Genomic DNA, 21,099 nt, shown 5'->3' with positions numbered 1-21,099 from the left:
ACCAGTTGGGGCTCCGGAGGAACTCCAAGCAGGCCCTGAAGTGGGGTTGCTCGATTCCATGTGTTCCTGCAATTGGTATTCTCCCTCTTTCTATGCAGGGAAGTTTTTTGGCGGGAATGGCGGCGGAGGCGAACACGATTGAGGGGAAGACAGTGGAATCAACCCTCAGTGGTATGGAGTCACCCAGCCCCCCTTTATCGCCCCACTTAACCCAGAGGGGGACTCTAGATGCAGAACCTGACCTTTCTGGCCAAGAAGCTAAGGCCAATATACTGGCATGGATTAGGTCGGAAATAAAGAAAGGTTTGGAGGGGGCTGTGAAAGACCTTAGGAAACAGGCTGTGAACACCGGTACAGAGAAAGCAGGACAACCTCTCCCATGTAGGAAGAGACAGACCAAGCCATCCGTGACCACTAAATCAAAGAGAAAGAAAGTAGAGAGTTGGCTAGAGGGAGACTCCAGTGTGTCAGAGGATTCCCCTTCAGGTTCGGATTTACATGAGCAATCCTCACAGAGTGAGGAGGGAGAGCTTTCAGATGAGGAGGAGGAAGATGTAGGCCAACTGCAGACCAGGCTTTTCCCTCAAGAAGTATACAGCAAACTACTGGCTAAGGTCCTCCGGACACTGGAGATTTCCCAGATTCCTTCAGGGTCCCAAGATTCTGAGCAATTATATCCACAAGGCTTAGAAAGGGCACTTCCTAAAATGGGGCCCAAACAGTCAGGGGTGCCACTCCCGGCTGCCTTTCACAGCGTCCTCAAAGCTGAATGGGACAATCCTGCAAAACCCAAAACATATCATTCTGCTTTCAATAAGTTTTACTCTTTGACTCCTGATTCGGCAAAACAGGTTAGGCTGCCTACTGTGGATGATCCTGTCTCGATTCTTGCTACATCATCGATTCTACCAATGGATGCAGAGGGAGTGCCAAGGGACCCGTCAGACAAAAAGATAGAGCAAGCTCTGCGCAGAAACTATGAAGCTTTGTCAGCGGCACTGAGAGCCTCAGCTACAGCGTCACTTTTTGCCAGAGCAGCATACACCTGGGCCTCAGACCTGGCTGCTGCAGGGAGCGAGGTTCCCAAGGACATTAAAAATGAAGCAAAGAAGATTGCTCTTACCTCGGCCTTTGCAGCGGATGCCACATTGGATGCCTTCCAAATGTCGTCCAGGGCCATGGGTTTTAACATCACCGCCCGGCGTAACACATGGCTAAGAAATTGGGATGTAGATCCACAAGCGCATAGTAGAGTAGCAGCCATTCCCTTCTCGGGGAGTAAGCTCTTTGGGGAGGCCTTGGATAGGTACCTAGTGGAAGATACTGAGAAGAAGGTTCTACCATCCAGGAAGAAAGATGCAAAATACAAAGGTCGACAACCCTTTCAGGATAGCAAAAGGTTCTCGAGACCGGGACCTGACAGACCCTTTAGAAACCGTTGGCACTCGAGACAAGGGAGTGACCGACGGTTCTTTACCTTCAGAAAATCAACTACTCAGGCAAACGGCCAAAAGAAAGGAAGTCAAGCATGACTATCGGCTGATGGTCGTGCAAATCAGGGGACGACTGCAGCATTTCTCCGATCAATGGAAGCAAATGATCTCGGACAAATGGGTGTTAGAAATAGTATCCAAGGGCTATTCTTTGGAGTTCGACAAGATTCCGCGACGGTGTTTCATTCAGTTACCTCGGGACACTCTCATACAAAGACATCTCAAGGTGAGAGAAGCCATCCGACATCTGTTGGAGATACAGGCCATAGAACCAGTGCCGGTGAGACAACAGAGGCAGGGAGTATATTCAGTGTTTTTCATCGTTCCGAAAAAGAATGGGGATGTCCGGGCTATCCTGGACCTGAAATGGCTGAATCGTCATGTGAAATCACGCAAGTTCAAAATGGAGACGATGAAGTCAACCATACAGACCATCCAAAAGGGAGACTTTCTCGCTTCCATAGATCTATCGGAGGCCTGTTTGCATATCCCTATTCGGGAGTCCCACAGGAAGTACCTCCGCTTTGCTTACGATGGGAAACACTATCAATACAGGGCCCTGCCATTCGGCCTGAAATCTTCTCCGAGAGTGTTTACCAAGGTCTTAGTGACTCTAATAGCCTTCCTCAGAACTCAGGGGATAGCCCTGTGCCCATACCTCGATGACATCCTGATAAAATCCTCTTCCATGCGATCGTCCCAATCAGCAGTGAAGGTTACAATAGACTGTCTGGAAAGGCACGGATTTGTCGTCAACAGGCAGAAAAGCACTCTGACGCCTACCCAGATGATTACCCACTTGGGAGTTCTTGTGGACACGATCAAAGACAGGGCTTTTGTGTCGTTGGAGAGGCGACAGAAAATCATCGAGATGGTTCAGGAAGTTCAGAGGAACAGACGAGTGGAGGTGACGCTGTTGGCCAAGCTTCTGGGAATGATGGTGTCATGCCAAGAGACACTTCAGTGGTCACGTTTTCACACACGGCCTTTGCAACACTTCCTTCGCCCATACCAAAGGATAATAATGACCAGAGGGGAGAAGGTAGTGGAGGTTCCGGAGGCGCTGGCAGTAAGGATGGAGTGGTGGACAAATCCGATCAGATTCATAGAGGGCGTACCACTCAGAGAACCAAAAAGGATGGTACTAACCACGGACGCAAGTCTGACAGGTTGGGGTGCACACATGCAGGACAGAATGATTCAAGGTCTGTGGAACGAGTCGGAAAGACACTTCAGCATAAACCTGCTCGAACTAAGGGCCATAAAGAACGGCCTAAGAGAGCTGCAGAGCTATTTGAAAGGCCATCATGTTCTAATACAAACAGACAACATGATGGCGAAGGCCTACGTAAACAAACAGGGAGGCACCAGGTTCAAAGCTCTGAATGCAGAGGCAGAGGAGATCTTCACCTGGGCAGAGGCAAACTTAAGGTCCTTAAAAGCCGTACATGTGGCGGGCCAACAGAACCATCTGGCGGACTGGCTAAGCAGGAACCTGGTAGACCAGGCCGAATGGAGGCTGGACCCTCTGGTCTTCATCCAGATTTGCCAGAGGTTAGGGGAACTGGAAGTGGATCTATTTGCACGGGTTTGGAACACTCAACTTCCGAGATTCTTTGCAAGACAGAAGGAACAACACGCAGAAGGAATAGATGCGTTAAATATGGACTGGCCCAAATGTCTCCTGTATGCGTTTCCGCCATTGAGGATCATACACAGGGTGGTTCACAAGGTTGTAGAACAGCGGGCAGAGGTGATCCTAATTGCACCGTTCTGGCCCAGGAGACCATGGTTCCAGGAACTCAAGAGACTGTCGCAGTCGGAACCGTGGAGACTTCCATGCAAGAAAAATCTGCTGACCCAGGAAGGAATATGTCATCCAAACCCGGGGACATTAAATCTTGCAGCCTGGAGGTTGAGCGCAGTCAGTTGATGGACCTAGGATACGACAAGAATGTCATCTCTACAATGTTGGCGTTGAGGAAAAGTTCGACTAACAGGATCTATAATAATACGTCGCAAGTGTTCCATTCATGGTGCATGGAGAGGAGTCTGGTTCCAACAAAGGCTTCTGTCAAGAAGATTTTGCTGTTTTTACAAGACGGACTGGAGAAGGGGCTCAGCTCGAGCACATTGAAGAGGCAGGTGGCGGCATTGTCGGCAGTGCTGGGTTCGAAAAGAGGAACATCACTCACGACTCACCTGCATAATAAAAGGTTTCTGAGAGGCACCATGCTGCTGAATCCACCACAAGTCCATAGATTTCCGACATGGAACCTTAATTTGGTGCTAACAGCTCTTACTAAGGAGCCGTTTGAGCCTATGGCTACTTGTTCCCTTATTGACTCCAAAAACAGTATTCCTAGTAGGGATAACGTCAGCCAGGAGGGTGTCAGAGCTTAGGGCACTCTCAGTGAACAAAGAGTTGTGTACCTTCCATAATGACAAGGTAGTGCTCAGATTAGACCCTGCTTTCATCCCGAAAGTGAATTCTCTTTTCCATAGAGAAGAGGACATAGTTTTGCCTTCCTTCTGTGCTAATCCAAAACATGATAGGGAAAAGGAGTGGCACAGGTTAGATGTTAGGAGAGCGCTGAGTTTTTACATAGACAGGACCAGGCATATCCGGAAGGTCGAGAGCCTATTTATATCCTTTAGAAGCTGTTCTATGGGAGACAGGGTATCAACTTCCACATTGAGTAGATGGATTAAGGAATGCATAGTCTTAACTTAAAGGAATAGGAAGGTGGAGTTGCCCACAGGGATCACAGCTCACTCTTTGAGGGGGGCGGCTACTTCTGCAGCTTATAGGTCTTTCCCTTCCTTGGAGAGGATTTGCAGAGTGGCAACGTGGAAATCGGTTCATACATTCACTAGACATTACAGAATAGATCACTTGGCCTCAGCGGAGGCTGCCTTTGGGAGACGGGTATTGCAACACGTTCTGTAATACATAGGATAACTCCCACCCAGAGATTTACTGCTAGATGTATATCCCAAGAGTCAGGACTGACTGCCCCACTCTCAGGACCACGGGAGAATGGAAGGTTCTTTTTCACTTACCGTGAATCTTCCTTTCTCTGTGGTCCGAGAGTGGGGCAGTCCAAATCCCACCCTGAGACACTGTATAGGAACACTATTAGTTTATGCTAACTATATAATAGGGAGAAGGGATTTAGAACTTGTTCGAGTTCGTTTGTTCCTGGTTATGTTTTGTCTTATTGGGTGTCTGTTAGTGTGAGTTTAGTTATTGACAGGTGCAGAAATTGGAGGGGTGTTCCGGGCTTGAAAACGAACTGGAGAGCCGAGGGGAGCCCCTCCCCCTAGGATCGCAAGTTTGTCCGACCCTGCTTGGGAGGAGGAGGAGCTACCCCAAGAGTCAGGACTGACTGCCCCACTCTTGGACCACAGAGAAAGGAAGATTCACGGTAAGTGAAAAAGAACCTTCCATTTACTGTCAAGGCTAAGTGCGGAAGCTGTTATGCACAAACAACACAAACAACCACCACATTAAAAAAAAAAGATGACAACTGAGAGTGGTGAAGGAAGAAAAGAGAAAAAAAGTGTTCACATTGTTGTTCTATCAGTCAGGATGCAGAAGAGGCTGAAAGATAAAGACAGGGCTTATACAGAAGAAAACATTCTGCACTCGAAAAAAGCTGTTTGAACTTTGAGGGGAAAATAAACATCAGTTGATGTGCACAGTGTTGGGGGGAAATCGATTCTGCAGCTGATACAGCCTTTCTCCATGCAGAATGCAAAAAATCTAAGAAGCAGCTTGGAGACTGAATTGGGGAATTGTTTTCACAGCATCCCACAACCTCATAAAGCCCAAGCCAGTGCAGATCAAGCTTCCTCACAGGTCCGGAATTCAGTACTAAGACCAGATTTCTCTTCTGCAATGACCAGGGCGTGGCAGTTCTGTCCTAGTAAATGTTCTGCTTATCTCGGGCAGTCTCCCACACCTTCTTGAGATTCTCTTGTAAATTAGCAAAGAACTAGGTAACAGACACAGACACCTCAGGTGTAATCACTCCTTCCCCTCACACAGGGTACTGCCAAGGTTACACAATCCTCCTCAGGATCCCCAAGCTGCCACCATGTCAAGACTGAGAGACTCCTACTCCTGTTCTTGGGCACTGAGGCACAGCCACTCCAAGACTTCAGGAGCTTCCTGAGGTTCTGGTCCTGTTTATCTGAGGCTTTTCAGCCTCTGGGTTCTCTCTGAGGATGTGCTTACATGTAGCAAGTAACTTTGGACACAGGCAGGTCAAATATATTTATAGTTTTTTAAAGACAGATTAGGAGTGTATACTGAGCAGGAACTGCTTTTTAAACAGGCAAAAGGCAAGCAGAAAAACAAATAAGGCTTGGCTGTTTCTAAATGCAAACTGACTAGCTAAAATATTTAAAGCTGTCTGTCTGGCAGTCTCTGACCTTCATAGCTGGCAATACTTATCAAAGGCTTTAGGAATCCATTCCATACCGTGCGACTCTAGGCATCTCATTAGTGTAGCATGGAAGCAAGAGCCTCTCTCTCTCACATGCTGATAGACAGATACTAACTTCCACAGTAGAGTCAAACATTCCACAGTAGAGTCAAACAGCCATTTTCAGGCCTAACCACATTGGCCCACCAGCCTCATGAGCCAGTCAGGGCTTAGATACTTAATTGGCAGTGCTAGCATGAGAAAAATATGGGAGTAGTGATTGAAACTGATTGCAGCTGTGCTCCACCAGGGTTCCCAATGCCAGTTCTCAAGAGACTGGTGGAGACTTGCAGGTGTGCCTAAATTAAGAAGCCAAGAAACATTTCTCAAAATATGCCTGTTCTGGGTCCTGCACAAATTTAAGAGTCTGAACCAAACTGATGAACTTATACATTTGGGAGCCTGATGGGAGGTTTTCCTTACACTTAAGCCCAGAATCAGAAACACAAGATTGGACTGCTTACTCTATGTATGTTGATAGTTTCAGGTAGATAACTGTGTTGATCTGTAGTAGAAGAGCAAGTTTCAGGTCCAGTAACACCCAGACCTGAATCTGTGCATGTTCCTTCTCATATATCTGTCACTGTTGCAAAAAGAAATGAACTAGCATTTAACCTGTTGATTATACTGGATGAAAACATATGCTTAAATACTCATTTTGAGTAGCTATCACTTTTTGAATAAAATAAAATCAAGGGTTGGATGCAATGGAGTAGTTGGCAGAGCAGGAGTAGGCAGGGCAGCCCTAACAGGCTGCTAGGAGAAGGCAGGGGAAAATTGAATCTGTCAACTCCTCCTGTGGGTTTTTCCATTGGATCCAACCCTGTACATGTTCATTGGTTTTTGTAGGACTTGTATGTGTTTTGATAGAAATTTATAAGCCACCTTAACAACCAACATGTTAATATATTTAAATAAATATTATAGTTTATATTTAAAGTTATATGTTGTCTTTCAGTAACCTATAACTTCCCCTGTTTATCCCCACTTTACCTTGCTTCTTTCCTTTTCTTGTCTTTTAAGGAAAATTTTAGATGTAACCTTTTTGGGTTAAGGAGCTGTCATTTTGTATTCTGCAAAGTACCATGCCAGTGTATTGCACAGTACATATGTATTATTATTTTACACAAAGTTTATTGACATGTCTTTTGTTCTTAATATATTAGCTTAAATTTTTGTATTTTAATAACAGTAATGCATTTTGTAGTTTTAAAAAATGGCTATTCAAAGAATGGTTTCATTGGAAGATGCTTTAAGAAAACACCTTTCATAATATCAGTGAACATCTTCCAAGCCATCTTCATTGTCATGTCTTCTGTGCAGGCACACATGGGAACTGTGCATGCGCAGGCCAGCCATTGACGTATTCAAAAGGCACAAGACGCTCACTTGGCCTTTTCATGCACTTTTTGAGTGGGCATGGCTATAAAAGGTGAGACGAGCGGATCCCCCCCTCAGTTCTTCTTTTGCCACTGCTGAAGAAGGACATGCTTCAAGCTCCTCCTCAATTCCAAACAAGAAGAAAAAGAAGAAAAGAATATGACTTCGAAAGTGCTATTCAAGAAATGCCTGAAGCGTGGGTCCAAGATGGCCCAATCTGATGGGCATGAAAAATGCCTCATGTGTCTAAGAGAGGCACATAATACAGTGTGCTGTGGCATGTGTAAACAGTTCACGCCTAAGGCCTGGTATGAAAGGGCATCGCGCCTAAAAGCAGCACTATGGGAGTCAGCTGTCCGATGTGTCTCTGACTCTGAGGTTAAAAAGGCCGCTAATAAAGGACTGCAGCACCCAGAATGGGCCACCTCAGTACCTCCAATTTCAGCTCCAAGCACCAACAGTATGAACCAGTTGGTTCCTAAAGATTCCTGCCCATCTCAGTCTTCATCTGAGCCACCGCCAAAGAAGGCTATGTTAAAGTTGAGGCATACTGAAAAGTGCCTGACTCTGGAACCGCAAAAGAAAAAGCAATCCTCAGTTTTGGCTCCATCTGTCTCGGTGGTGTCCAGCCCACCTGCGGCACCAGGAACTCCTTTGCTGACACCTAGATGCTGATTAGCTTCAGTTCCTGCTGTTCTAGAGGGTGAGATTCCAAACTTCATGGAACTAGGAGTGGCTTTATTCCCATTCCTGCCTTTCCCTGTGCATTCTTCACAGAAGGAAGCAGCTTCCTCGGCTCCAGTGGACACATCAAGAGTTGTCTAGAGGCCGTTAGAAGTCACAGACACCCATCGGTTCCACCTTATGTGTCTCCTTACCATTACTACACCTACCGCATGGAAGGATCCCCTGGTCTTTATCCGCCACCTCATTATTATCTGCAAGATGACTACTACCCTGCAGAACCTCATTCTACAGTCTCAAAGGCGAGGTTAGCCTCAGTTCTTCCAACGGTTCTTGAAGACACCGAATCTGTGGAACTGACACTTGATCCATCCTGAATGAATGCATCCTGACAACGTCTCCAACTCCAGTTCTGACATGGCATCCAAGCCATCCCCTCCCAAATGTATTACAGAGGACTCTGCTGTTTCTCCCTTTGCCTCTACTCTGAGTAATTGGTCAGAATGGCAAGGTCATTGAACATTGAAGAGACTTGTTCAGCTCTGACATCGTCGGATCCAGTCTTCAGGGTTCTTCACTCAAGAGACAATGGGCCTGGTAGCGTTCCCAGTCATACATGATAGATGTTACAAAAGCTGTTTGGTCAACTCCGGCATCCACACCAGCAACTTCAAAAAAGTTAGATAACCTTTATAAAACCAAACAGGAGGGGGCTGGGTTCTTGTTCAATCACCCTCCTGCTAATTCCGTTGTTACAGAAACCTCATAAAGTAATGGTCTCCCATGGGGTGCTGGTCATTCTGCCCCCACAGATAAGGAGGGCAGGAAGCTTGATATTTTAGGGAGAAATGTTTATGCCTCATCAGCCCTAAATTTCCGTATTGGCAATTATGAGGCCATTATGACCAGGTACCAGTTGTTCCTTTGGGACAAGATATACCCTTATTAAGTCTCATCCCTGATGAGAAACGGCATCTCACAAAGATACTCCAGGGAGAGGCCCTTCGGCTCTCTAAACAAGAAATTCTCATTGTGAAATACATTAGAGATTGCTCCGCACAAGCTATGGCCTCTGCCATTGTGATTCAAAGGCAAGCGTGGCTTAGAACCACTGCATTAGCTCCAAACTATAGATTAAGGGACGAGGACTTATCCTTTGAAGGGAATTATCTTTTCACATCAACCACTGACAATGCCCTCAATAAAATAAAGGATGATAAGGTGACCAGTTCCCTCCTAGACCTTATCCTCATTACAACCCCACATACAATCAGTTTCTGTCTCAACCCAATCTACATTTCCCTTGGAACCAGCAACATACTTCCACGGTTCCATCCCACTAACCTCAATGAAGATATTACCGCCATAAGTCAAAGATGGTTCCAATTCCTCCAGAAAGCAGTCAGGCTCCACCAAACTAAGTTTTTTTTTTTTAAATTTTATTGGTGAGTTTGAATTTCCAAATTTAATACATACGTTCCCTTCACATCTAATTAGTTCTGTTCCCCACCCTTTTCCTCCCCCCTCCCTATTGACTTCCAACAGCTTTCCAACCCTTACCCCCTATTATTACTTAATTCTATTTCACTTATGTTTTTCTACCACACATAGATCATAATATCTCTTACTCTAAACATATTCTAGTTCTTTTATGCATATTCTCTATCAAATATACTATCAATATAGTATTTGTTATATCCTATTTCATACAATATAACGTAGCACGCATTATAATATAACATATCATAACATCCCAATATAGTATGCAGTATAATATACTAATACCATACAACATAGTATATTATCTATAGTGTATAGTATAAATTTTCTAATATATCCATAAAATTAGCTTAGATTATTATAATTAAATTTCCCCCTTAATGGTAAAGTCACTTCTCTCCTCCATTTACAACACCGCCCTTTAGAAATTCTCAAACTGCCACAGTTCTCCTTTCACATCCCGTTTTTTCTCTAAATATTGTTTCAATTTCCCCCAATCAGCAATATATTGTCCTAGGTCAAGATCTTTAAGCTTCCTTGTCATTTTGTCCATTTCTGCCATGTACAGCAATTTGTAAATCCAGTCTTCTATGGTTGGTATTTCTTGTACTTTCCACTTCTGCGCGTACAAAAGTCTTGCCGCTGTAGTCATGTAAAATAGCAATGTTCTATACTGCATTGGAACATCTTCCATCCCCAAATTCAGTAGCAACAATTCTGGGTTCTTATTTATTTGAATTTGTAAAATCTCATTAATTACTTCAGTTATATCTCCCCAATATTGCTTAGCTACTTCACAAGTCCACCACATATGGTACAATGATCCTTCATGCTTTTTACATTTCCAGCATTTGTCTGACATATTCATATTCCCTAGCGCAATTTTCTTTGGTGTTAAATACCATCTATAGATCATTTTGTATACATTCTCTTTAGTATTCGTACAAGTTGAAATCTTCAGTGTATTTTTCCACAGGTGTTCCCACGCCTCCATTGTTATTTCTTTATGAAAGTTTATTGCCCACTTCACCCTCTGGATTTTAACTGTTTCATCCTCCGTATGCCATTTCAGAAGTAATTTATAAATCTTAGATATTTCTTTCTTGCCTTCTTGTAGCATCACTTCTTCTAGTTCAGAATTTTCCATTCTTATACCTCCTTTTAAGCAGTCTGAGTTATAAAGATCTCTGATCTGTCTATATTGAAACCATCCATAACAAGGCGACAACTCTTCTTCTGTTTTTATTCTTAGCATTGAATGTTGTACTTGTGTTATCTCCTTGTAGGTTAGACGTTGCTGCTCATTGTCGACAGTTCTCGGATCTATTACTTCATACGGAACCACCCATGAAGGAATTCCATCTTCCATGTAAACCTTATATTTTTTCCAGATTGTGAAGAGGTTTCTCCGAATATAATGGTGCAAAAACATCGAGTCCACTTTTACTTTGTCATACCACATGTATGCATGCCATCCAAATATTTTTTTGTGTCCCTCCAAGGCCAGCAGTTTACGATTTTTTAACGTTATCCAATCTTTTAACCATACCAGGCATATTGCTTCATAATATAGTCTTATATTGGGTAGTTGCAAGCCACCTCTTTCCTTTGCATCCTGTAATACTTTCATTTTCACGCGTGGTTTCTTGCCTGCCCACACAAAGTCTGAAATTTTCCTTTGCCATTTATCAAACTGTTTTGAATCTCGAATAATTGGAATTGTTTGCAGCAAGAACATCACTCGTGGTAAAACGTTCATCTTTACTGCTGCTATTCTTCCCAACCATGATAAATTCAATTTATTCGATTTTATCAAGTCTCTCTCTATTTGTATCCACAATTTCTCATAGTTGTTTTTAAATAGATCTATATTTTTCGCAGTCAGTTCAATACCAAGATATTTTACTTTGTTAGTTACCTCACAATCCGTTATCTCCATTAGTTCTTGCTGCTTCTGTTTAGTCATATTCTTAAATAGTATTTTTGACTTCTTTTTGTTCACATAAAATCCGGCTAGATCTCCAAACTGCTTTATTTTCTCTATTACCTTTGGCATGTTTTCAGTTGGATCTTCTACTATTAACATTATGTCATCTGCAAATGCTCTGACCTTGTAGGAAAATTCCTTTATTTTTATACCTCGAATTGTGTCATCCTCTCGTATTTGAACCATCAATATTTCCAAAACCAGAATAAACAACAATGGAGACAGAGGGCAACCCTGTCTTGTTCCTTTACTTATTTTCAATTTTTTAGTTAACTCCTCATTCACTACAATTGCTGCACTTTGGTCTCTGTAAATTTCTCTGACCGCTTGTATGAACCTTTCTCCCATTTGCAGCTTTTCCATAGTGGCAAACATAAAATCCCAGTTCAGATTGTCAAATGCCTTTTCTGCGTCCACGAAAAAGAAACCAACTTCCCTATCACAGTGCTCACCAAACGAAGTTTTTGATGCCAAGACGTCTTTCCCCCTCCCTGTTAGTCAATCCCTGACCCTACCTGCATGGGAGAAAATCACCCAGGAACTCTGGTTACTGTCAGTAGTTCAGGAAGGTTACTCCCTAGAGTTCAAATCCATTCCTATGAACATTTCTCCCAAAATGGACCCTTCCCCACCTCAAGCACTTTTGGTGAAGGAAGTACAGTGCCTATTGCTGAAACAAGCAATAGAATCGGTTCCATGCTCCAGTTCCAAGGGGGTCTATTCACACTAGTTCTTGGTGGACAAAAAGTCAGGGTGCTCATGCTCCATCTTAGATCTCCATTTTGTAAACAAGTTTATTGTTCCAAGAAAGGTCAGAATGTTGTCGTTAAAAGATGTTTTATCCCTCTTAGACAACTGCTGTTGATTTATTACTGTAGATTTGAAGGATGCTTACTTTCATGTCCCAATAGATGTTTGTTACAGAAAATATCTCTGTTTCCAATGCGGTTCCGAATGGTACCAATACAAGGTTCTTCCTTTCAACCTTTCCTCTGCCCATTGGGTGTTCACCAAGGTTATGGCAGTAGTGGTAGGCCACCTCAGGGAGAAGGATTGCACCATTTTTCCTTATCTGGATGACTTGCTTATTGTGGGCCAGTCCAGAGAGTCTGTCTCTCATCACACCTTGTTAAGACCCTCCAGCAATTGGGTCTAAGGGTCAACTTGGAGAAGTCTTCCCTGGTTCCACAGCAGAAGGTAATATTCGTGGGAGAAGTGCTGGACTCCACACTAGCTCAGGTTTTCCCCACCAAGGAACGCATAACCTGGTTCTGAGTCACTCTGAACAAGATGTGCTCTTTCAGACATCAAAGCGCAAGTGTTAGGTTTCATGGACTTTGGTACTGATAGATGCCTCCCTGTTGGGTTGGGGGGGCTTACTCTGGGGACAATCAGGTGAAAGGTCTCTGGTTTCAACATGAGTCGAAGTTATACATCAACCTTCTGGAGCTGAGAGCTAAACAGTTTGCGCTGAAGGCCTTCCTCCACCTTGTCAGAGGCAAGAATGTTCAGATATGCATGGACAACACAACTGCCATGCATTATCTGAACAAGCAGGGCAGGGTAGGGTCTCTTGGTCCCTCTTCCGAGAGTCCTTCCTGATTTGGGAATGAGCAGTCCAGCATCAGGGTTCCCTCAGAGCCATCCATATTGCTGGGGAAAACACTCTGGCGGATGCCCTGAGTTGGTCCAGGGGACTCAATTATGAATGTTCCATCCATATGGATTTCCTACAAGTCTTATTCTTGCAGTGGGGGTTTCCCACCATAGACCTTTTTTGCTTCTTCACTCAACAAGAGGTGCACCCAGTACTGCTCTCAAGCAGGCAAAGGAAAGTCATCCCTAGGAGACGCTTTTCAAATATTTTGGTCAGACAGACTACTGTATGCCTTCCCTCCTCTCCCTCTCATGACTTTGACACTCAGCAAAATGATGAGAGACAGTATCAGCAATTGTAATCGCCCATTACTGACCAAGACAGGCTTGGTTCTCCACCCTGTCCAGAATGTCACCAACCGTTCTTCAGGACAATGTGTTCTTCACCACAATTTAGAAACACTGAAGCTGACGGTGTGGCTTGTATCCCTTCTGGAGTAGAATTCTCTTCCCCAATCAGGAACATACTTTCCCAGGCCAGAAAACTTTCCAATTCCGTACTCTGGTAGGTGAAAACGTTTCTCCCTTTGGGCTTTGGAACAGGGCTTAGCCCCTTCTTCGACACCCTTGTCATCTCTCTTAGACTATCTGGTCCTGTTAAAGAACCAAGGACTCCCTAACTCCTCTGTGAAGGTCCATCTGATGACCATCTCGGCCTATCATGAGGGGGTGAAGGGTAGGTCCCTCCTAAAGAGTCTTTTCCTGTGAAGAGCAACATGCCTACCTCCTAGGTAAGTTAGCTCACTAATCTCCCATGTAGGACTGCACAGAAGACACAACAATGAAAACAGGATTGCACCTACCTGGAACTGTTGTTCATTGAGCGTTCTTCTGTGCAGGCATACATCCCTCCCTCCTTTCCTGCCATGTTCTCTTTAATATGCTAATTTCTCCTTTTTCACTGGCGGCTTAGTAAACTGAGGGAGCGATCTGCTCGCCCCACCTTTTATAGCCGCGCCCACTCAAAAAGCGTGTGAAAAGGCCAGGCAAACGTCTCACATCTTTTGGAGCTTTGATATGTCCACGGCTGGCCTGCGCGTGTGCGTGTGCAGTTCTTATGTCTGCCTGCACAGAAGAACACTCGATGAACAGCAGTTACAGGTAGGTGCAACCCTGTTTTACACAAGATTTTCAAAGAAATTTAATCTTTGTCTTTGTACTTTAATATTTTCAGGCCACAATCACATTTATTTACTTGGGGATACAACCAACTGATATTACTGCTACTTAAACTCCCAGCTGATATTTTAACAAAAGAAAAGATGGCTGAAATATGTAAAAACTATGGGTAAGGTATAAAAACTATGTTTTCATAGAAGTAAAGATCACTCTTGATATTTTTTTGGTTTGGTTTGGTCACAGTTCAGCTTCAGCATCCAGGATATCTATTATGCATATGCCCAACCATTGTACATTCTAGCAGCCAGCGATATGCTAGTTGGAATACATGTTTAAAAACATTCATGGTGGCTTGACTGCCTTTTCTTCCTAATCAGTTACAATCTGAGCCAAACTAGTGAGTTATACTGAAGCAAAAGCTGTGTTCCATTAGAAGCAGCTTATCTGCTTCTTTATTGCTCTTTCCTCTCCCCACCTCCATTGACAATGTGCTTATAACTAGAAATGAAGAAAACTGGCATTGCTGTGTTGCTGTTGTAGTTTGGGATCAAAGGTCACTTGGTTACCCACCAAAAACACAATCTAGAAGGTGCTGGAATTGAAAATGTGGAATACTGTAAGAATCCATTGGGTTTAAGTGTCTGTGTACATAGAATTCTTTGATTTCTGTGGGGCTAAATTTTGTTTCCTCAAAATGGAATGTGCTTTTAAAAGATAAATGCAGAAAAATCTTTCAAAGGCTAATAGCAGCTGTGGGAAACCATTTGCTCATACCTATGGAAGTATATAATGCACACACAATCCAACATAGTGTAAAGAGAGTATTTTGTGAAGACAACTCCTTCTAGTCACATTTAATTGTTTAATTTGGTTAACGGTGGGTGAGGGCTAGGGTATGGAAATTTGGGTTGTTGCTCCTTTTACGGTTTGTGTGGTTTCTTGTCCAGCAAAACATTGAAATAATTGTTGATGGATACTTTGACAGATTGTAGTGCTTGTATGCTTGCCTTCTAAAGATCAGAAGTCAGTTTTGATCTCAGTGATGACTCAAGAAGAGGTGCCTCATGAGGCTGCCAGCATTTGCTATTGCTGCTCTCCACACTGCACCACCTAAGAATTAGGGCACCTCTCTGTCCATCCCTGCCTGTTCCCCAGGCATCCTTTAAACCAGGGGCCACAGTGCCTGCCAACATCTTTTCTGGCACCCACCAAGTGTTTTTCGAAAGTAGATGGGGCCAGGTGTGACTTTTTCCCAGCAAGGCTTCTGATTGGCCGTTGGAAATCTGATTGGAATTTACAAATTGTGTACATGGCAGAAATGGACAAAATGACAAGAAAACTGAAAGATCTGGATCCAGGAGAATATTTTGCAGATTGGGGGAAACTGAAACAATATTTAGAAAAAAATGGGATGTGAAAGGAGGACTGTGGCAGTTTGAGAATTATTAATTTGTGATTTTATAAAGGGGAGAGAGAAGTAACATTACCATTAATGGGGAAATTTAGTCATTAATTAATCTAAGCTAACACTATTGTTAAGAAGATTGTATTAAAAATAGGTAGGTTAAACAGTTAGGAATAGAATGGATATATTAGAGAATTTGAGATACAGAATAATTTGAATATGCTTAGAATAAGGGATACAATATATATAAGATTTAGAAGAATATAGTTAAAAATAATTTAAACGATAAGATGGGTTAAGGGTTGGAAAGCTGTTGGAAGTCAATAAGGAGGGGGGGAAGGGGGTTGTTATAATTTAGGCAATATGGGGAATTTATGTAAAATTTATATACTCACCAATAAAAATTAAAAAAAAATAAGGAAATCTGATTGGCAGTGCAGATCAGAAGACATCCTGTAATGAAAGCTGCCTGAAATGTTAAATATTAGTGTTATACGTGACTTTGCATCTTAATATTTTGTGGTTGGCTCCACCCTTAGTGACAATCAATTTGTGCTTGGCTCTGCCCACTATCTAGTGTCAGAATTCCAAAAGGTGTGTGTGTATGTTTCTTTTATACATATATTTTAATAATTGTACATAAATGTAGTTCATAGCATAATAAGTGGTGAAGAAGTGGTGGGTCTTTGGCTATGGCTTGGGTCTGAGAGCATGTGGTGCAGGCTCAAAAAGGTCAGTGTGAAGCATAGGAACATTGAGTGCTCCGCATCCTTAGGGGGATAGTCTAGCAAACACCCACATTTCTCAATGCAGACATGGCCCTGTTTGACCTATTTAGTGTTAGTTACCTATGCACTTGATAATAAGTATATGCTTTGTGACCCAAATTTTTAATCTCATCTGGTGTGGGTGGGTATGTATGCATTAATGCATTCATGACATAGCTCTTTGTCTTCTCATTGAAGCTTGTGGTAAAGTAGAATGTTAATTAAGTTTTAATTACTTTAACATCTTGAACACTTATATTTTCATAGCTTCTGGCCTGGATATCTTTATCTCTGTTTGGAGCTGGATAGAAGAGCTGAAACCCTTACTAATATTGTTCATTTGGATGACATGAACTTGTTGGATGGAGAACGTGGTTAGTAAAACTATTTGATTAATGCTCCACATTGTCTACTTGCATTAATTAGACTTTATACATATATTTGAGTAATTGTATATAAATGTACTTCATAGCAAAACAAGCGGGAATCTCTAAGGACTCATAGTTGAGACTTTGGCTGGACTTGAGAGCCCCAAGCCACAGTCAGTCATCTGGCAGGCAAGATTTTTTGCTGGGATTTCTGTAAAGTCTTATCATATTTTAGCTGTGCCACCATGCAGATGAAAAATCGAAGCTGCTTTTTCAGGTCTATGCTACTGTGGAAGACTCTGCCAGCCAAGTGATCAAGCAGTGGCTTAGGGCTGAAAGGACATCTGAAGTGCTTTCAGCTCCAGGCCACCATCAAGGTAATCAGTAGTAGCTTGGGACTGAAAGCACAGTGCACTTCCAGCTGCTGCTGCTGCTGATCACCTGGTGGGCAGAGTTTTATACCGCAGCAGAGACCTGAAAGCAGCCTGGATTTTTTATATTGTGGGGTCGCTTAAATATATGACAAACTGAGATGCTTTGGCTAGGATTTTATTGCATTTTATGTTTACAGCCAGCATAGTCAGGCACTTTTGGATTTTGAAGTTAGCAGATTTTATCCCATTTTTATCTTTGGATTCAAAAGTTCTCCAGATATGGGGTTCTAATATGTTATTCTTTTTTTAATTAGTTTTTTATTGGTTTTTGAATACAAATCACAAGTATTAAAAAATAACATAGCAAGTTATATGAGGGGAAGGGTAGGCTGAGGAAGTGGGGATAGGGTAAAAAGGGAAAAGGAGGGGAATGTCTTCATATTACTCTGCTCACAAAAGCATCTAATATACCTTTCAATATTCTTGTTAAGGACATTATAGTCTGTATAATAACTCCTATAATTGTTTTTATATTTTATTAAAAAAACCCAAAAAGGAGCTTCATCATTATTATTCATATTTGTTATCATTCCAGCAGTAGAGTAATCTCTACCATCTAGCAATCTCCTCCGTCTCTCATAGTCTTTATTACCTTCATCTGGGAAAAGCTTCAGTAACCAACACATCCCTCTTAAACACATATAGATGTCTATACTATAATATGAATATAATATGAATAATATATATACGATCTAGAATCTAACCGCTATATAAAACCTTAGAAAATTGTCTGAAACCTTAAACAATTACTCCTTCTATTACCTAACTTGGTATATACTTTGAATTTTTTCTAACCTTTGCTTAAAATATTCTTACACATTTTACATCAATTATTTAAACACATAATAATCTCCCTAAAATCTTTTAAAAAGAATGCTCATTTACCTTAACATCTTAATTATTTTTATTCTGGTTTTCTATCCTTTATTCCATTGTTCTACATCTTTCTCCTGGATTGCTTTTGAGAGTACTTAGTCGTATATTCTTATACCTTTTTCATTCTTTACTTTAGTGTAAATACCTTTTTCTTTTTATCATTTCATCCATAGCATGTCACACAAATTATTATTATTATATTACATTGCTCCACCCTATATCAATTTTACCACTTTCCCTTATCAAAAGAATCAAATTTCTTCAATTTGTTTTCAAAAATTTTCTAGGTCCTAACTTTATCATATTCCATAGATATATATCTAGTCGTTTTCAAGACCTCAAGTTCAGCTACCAATTGTCATCATTCCAGCAAACTTAATGTTTACAAAACTGGGTGTCCTGATTATGCTCTTTTCTTTTTTTTTCTTTTTTTCCCATATACTTTCAGTTTGATTTTTGGTTTTTTCTCTTGATAAATAAATTTTGAAGTTGGTTTCTTCAAATCCTCAAACAGGCACTGATTAATGTAACTTGGACTAGTTTGCAATTCAAGTGTGAAGTGTAGCAGAGTAACTTCCAGCTTATCTTCCTTTGTGTCGTCCAGATGTTCCTCTGTCCTCTTCTTCATACCTTTTCTTTGTTTTCCGGATCCCTTTTGTTGTCTTTGTTTATTTGTTAGTCTTTTTATCTTCCATTCTTTTTCATATTTCCATTTAAGTTTTTGTTGACGAACTCTTCTTACTTTTTGTCTTTGTATACCAGTCCCCTGTTTCAAATCTGCTACCTCTTGGAATTTCACGGGCTGGGATTGCTTGCCATTCATTATCACCTTCAGCTCTACTATTTCCATTTTCAAGTTTTCAGCTTGGGACATCACTTGATCCAGTGTGCTGTTTATTTGACTCATAGCTGATTGTAGCAAATCCTGTAGCTCAGTTCTGGTTTTTTGTAGCAATCCCATTCTTTCTCCAGCAGATGTCAGTATAGGGAATCCAATCTGGTAGGGTTAATATCGGTCAAATAACATACGCAGTTCTTGTTTAGAAAGTTGCTATCTAGTCTAACAATATGAAGAAAGCGGGGGCCGGAACTCTGTCCAGAGGGTGAAAGACAGAAATAATGTTCCCTTTTTCACTGTATTTTCTTCTAAAGCAGTCTTTAAAATTCCATTTTTGTTATACTTCTGTCTCCAATGCATCTAAGTCATTAATTCCCTCCAGCACTCATTTGCACATTGAGTGTATGGGGCAGATAACTGCAGAGGCAGTAACAAAGGAAATCATATGACCGCAGATCATAATAGGTATCAGCAATTTTCAGTTAGTTGTTATATTAACAATCCCATCTTACCAAATTGTTTCCCGTATTTAACTTTATTCCACACCACTTCTTAAAAGGGATATTTTCTAGTTAACAGTGTTGACCACCGAAATGTCAAGCTTGGGATCATGGCAGCTGCATGTACAAAGGCCATGTGGAATGAGGGCTATAATAATGAGGGGAATTGGGTAGGGTTGAGTGAAAAAGCTGGTTGGATACAACCCATGTTTCTGGTCTGCATAATTTGTGACCTACCAAGCCAAAGGTGTCCACAAGCCATTTTATTATTAACTGATAGTTGCTTAATAACTGTATTCTTAGAGCTCTAAGCAGGCATCAGGAGGCTTATTGGACACAGCTGATGGTGTATTTTGGCTCTGACACTTACCTGTGGTATATACGTAATCAATATGCAGGCTCCACTAAAACTAATAGAATTTTCACAAAAGAGATTTTTAAAATTCACTGGAATAATTTAAAAAGTGATGTCCAACATAGTATTGTCTAGCAATATTATAAATAGTGTATAAATGGGATATATCAAGTTACTTTACAAATAGTGATCTGATTTTTTTTAAAAACCAAACCATAAATTTCTTTCACTTTCAGGGGCAGTGCCAGAGACAGTGGAAGAATGGAAGTTTCTCCTTGGTCTTGTAAAGAGTCATCATAACAGTGTCTTTAATCCTGCTATGCAGAATGGCAGTACTGTTAGTAATGGTGCTCCAAATTGGTCAAATTGTATTACTATTGAGAATGTGGCTCTTCTGTTGGCCAAAATAATTGGCCCAGATCTTGCTTTGCTAGTATTGCAGGAATGTGGCCTGATGAATGAGCTATCTGAAAAATTTGCCAAAGTCTGTGAGATACTACGAATCACTGAAAAAAGGCAAAGGTAAGTTTTGAGAGAATGGTATCTCATGATCACTTTAGAATTTAATTTAATATGCTCAGTATTAAGATGGATATCTTCAAATTTCTGTCTAGATACTTCTATAGACAAAAAAACAAGCATCAAAAGGCAAAATAAAACACCTCACTGTGGAATAACATTAAAATCAACTTAAATGAGCTTAATTTAATCTCAAATTGTATTTATTTGAAGTGGGGCAACCTTCCAATATAAAATGTATAGGAAAAGTGTTAGGTTGACTCTCTGTCCAGTCAAGCCAATTATTTTTGTGCTGCCTATGTTGTTGGTGTTTTCCGCATGTACACTTACACCGTTTTGATTGGGTTCCGCTTTGGGCTTCTACAATTTTGCTCTTAAGGGAGTCAAACCGAAGTGGTGACTTTTTATTTTTTTCTGCACTACAAAAATCCTGTTTCTGCTGCAGGATTTTGGTTTTGTCAGTTGATTGGTTGAGGACCAGGTATATTTCCTCAGTTGTTCAGCTGAGGAAACTTGCAAGGGGTTTTTTTGCTTGTTTTTAATGCACCAACCTTGCCTCAGGGTTGTATATTAAAAAAAATTAAAAAGGGGTTTGCTTCTTACTGATGAAGCTAGTGTGCACACACAACACATTTTTTGGCCTTTCTTAAAATTTCTCTTAGCCATATTGCAGCTGATAGGCATAGGAAACTTGCAAGATTTTTTTAATGCACCAAAGTTGCAATATT

At 41.6% G+C, this 21,099-nt stretch overlaps 1 protein-coding gene across 2 annotated transcripts in view; it reads left to right on the top strand.

Annotated features, from left to right (window-relative positions):
* Positions 1-21,099, top strand: part of HPS5 (HPS5 biogenesis of lysosomal organelles complex 2 subunit 2) — a 99,523-nt gene that overhangs the window by 74,258 nt on the left and 4,166 nt on the right. For both annotated transcript variants that reach the window (XM_054970743.1, XM_054970742.1), the window contains exons 20-22: positions 14,365-14,478; positions 16,749-16,855; positions 20,089-20,374. In XM_054970743.1, the coding sequence (XP_054826718.1) occupies positions 14,365-14,478; positions 16,749-16,855; positions 20,089-20,374 (507 nt within the window). The remainder of the gene's footprint in view (positions 1-14,364; positions 14,479-16,748; positions 16,856-20,088; positions 20,375-21,099) is intronic.

This window comes from Eublepharis macularius, chromosome 2, assembly GCF_028583425.1.
Source record: "Eublepharis macularius isolate TG4126 chromosome 2, MPM_Emac_v1.0, whole genome shotgun sequence".
NCBI classification, from domain to species: Eukaryota; Metazoa; Chordata; class Lepidosauria; order Squamata; family Eublepharidae; genus Eublepharis; species Eublepharis macularius.
This window is presented reverse-complemented; position numbering and strand designations above follow the sequence as displayed.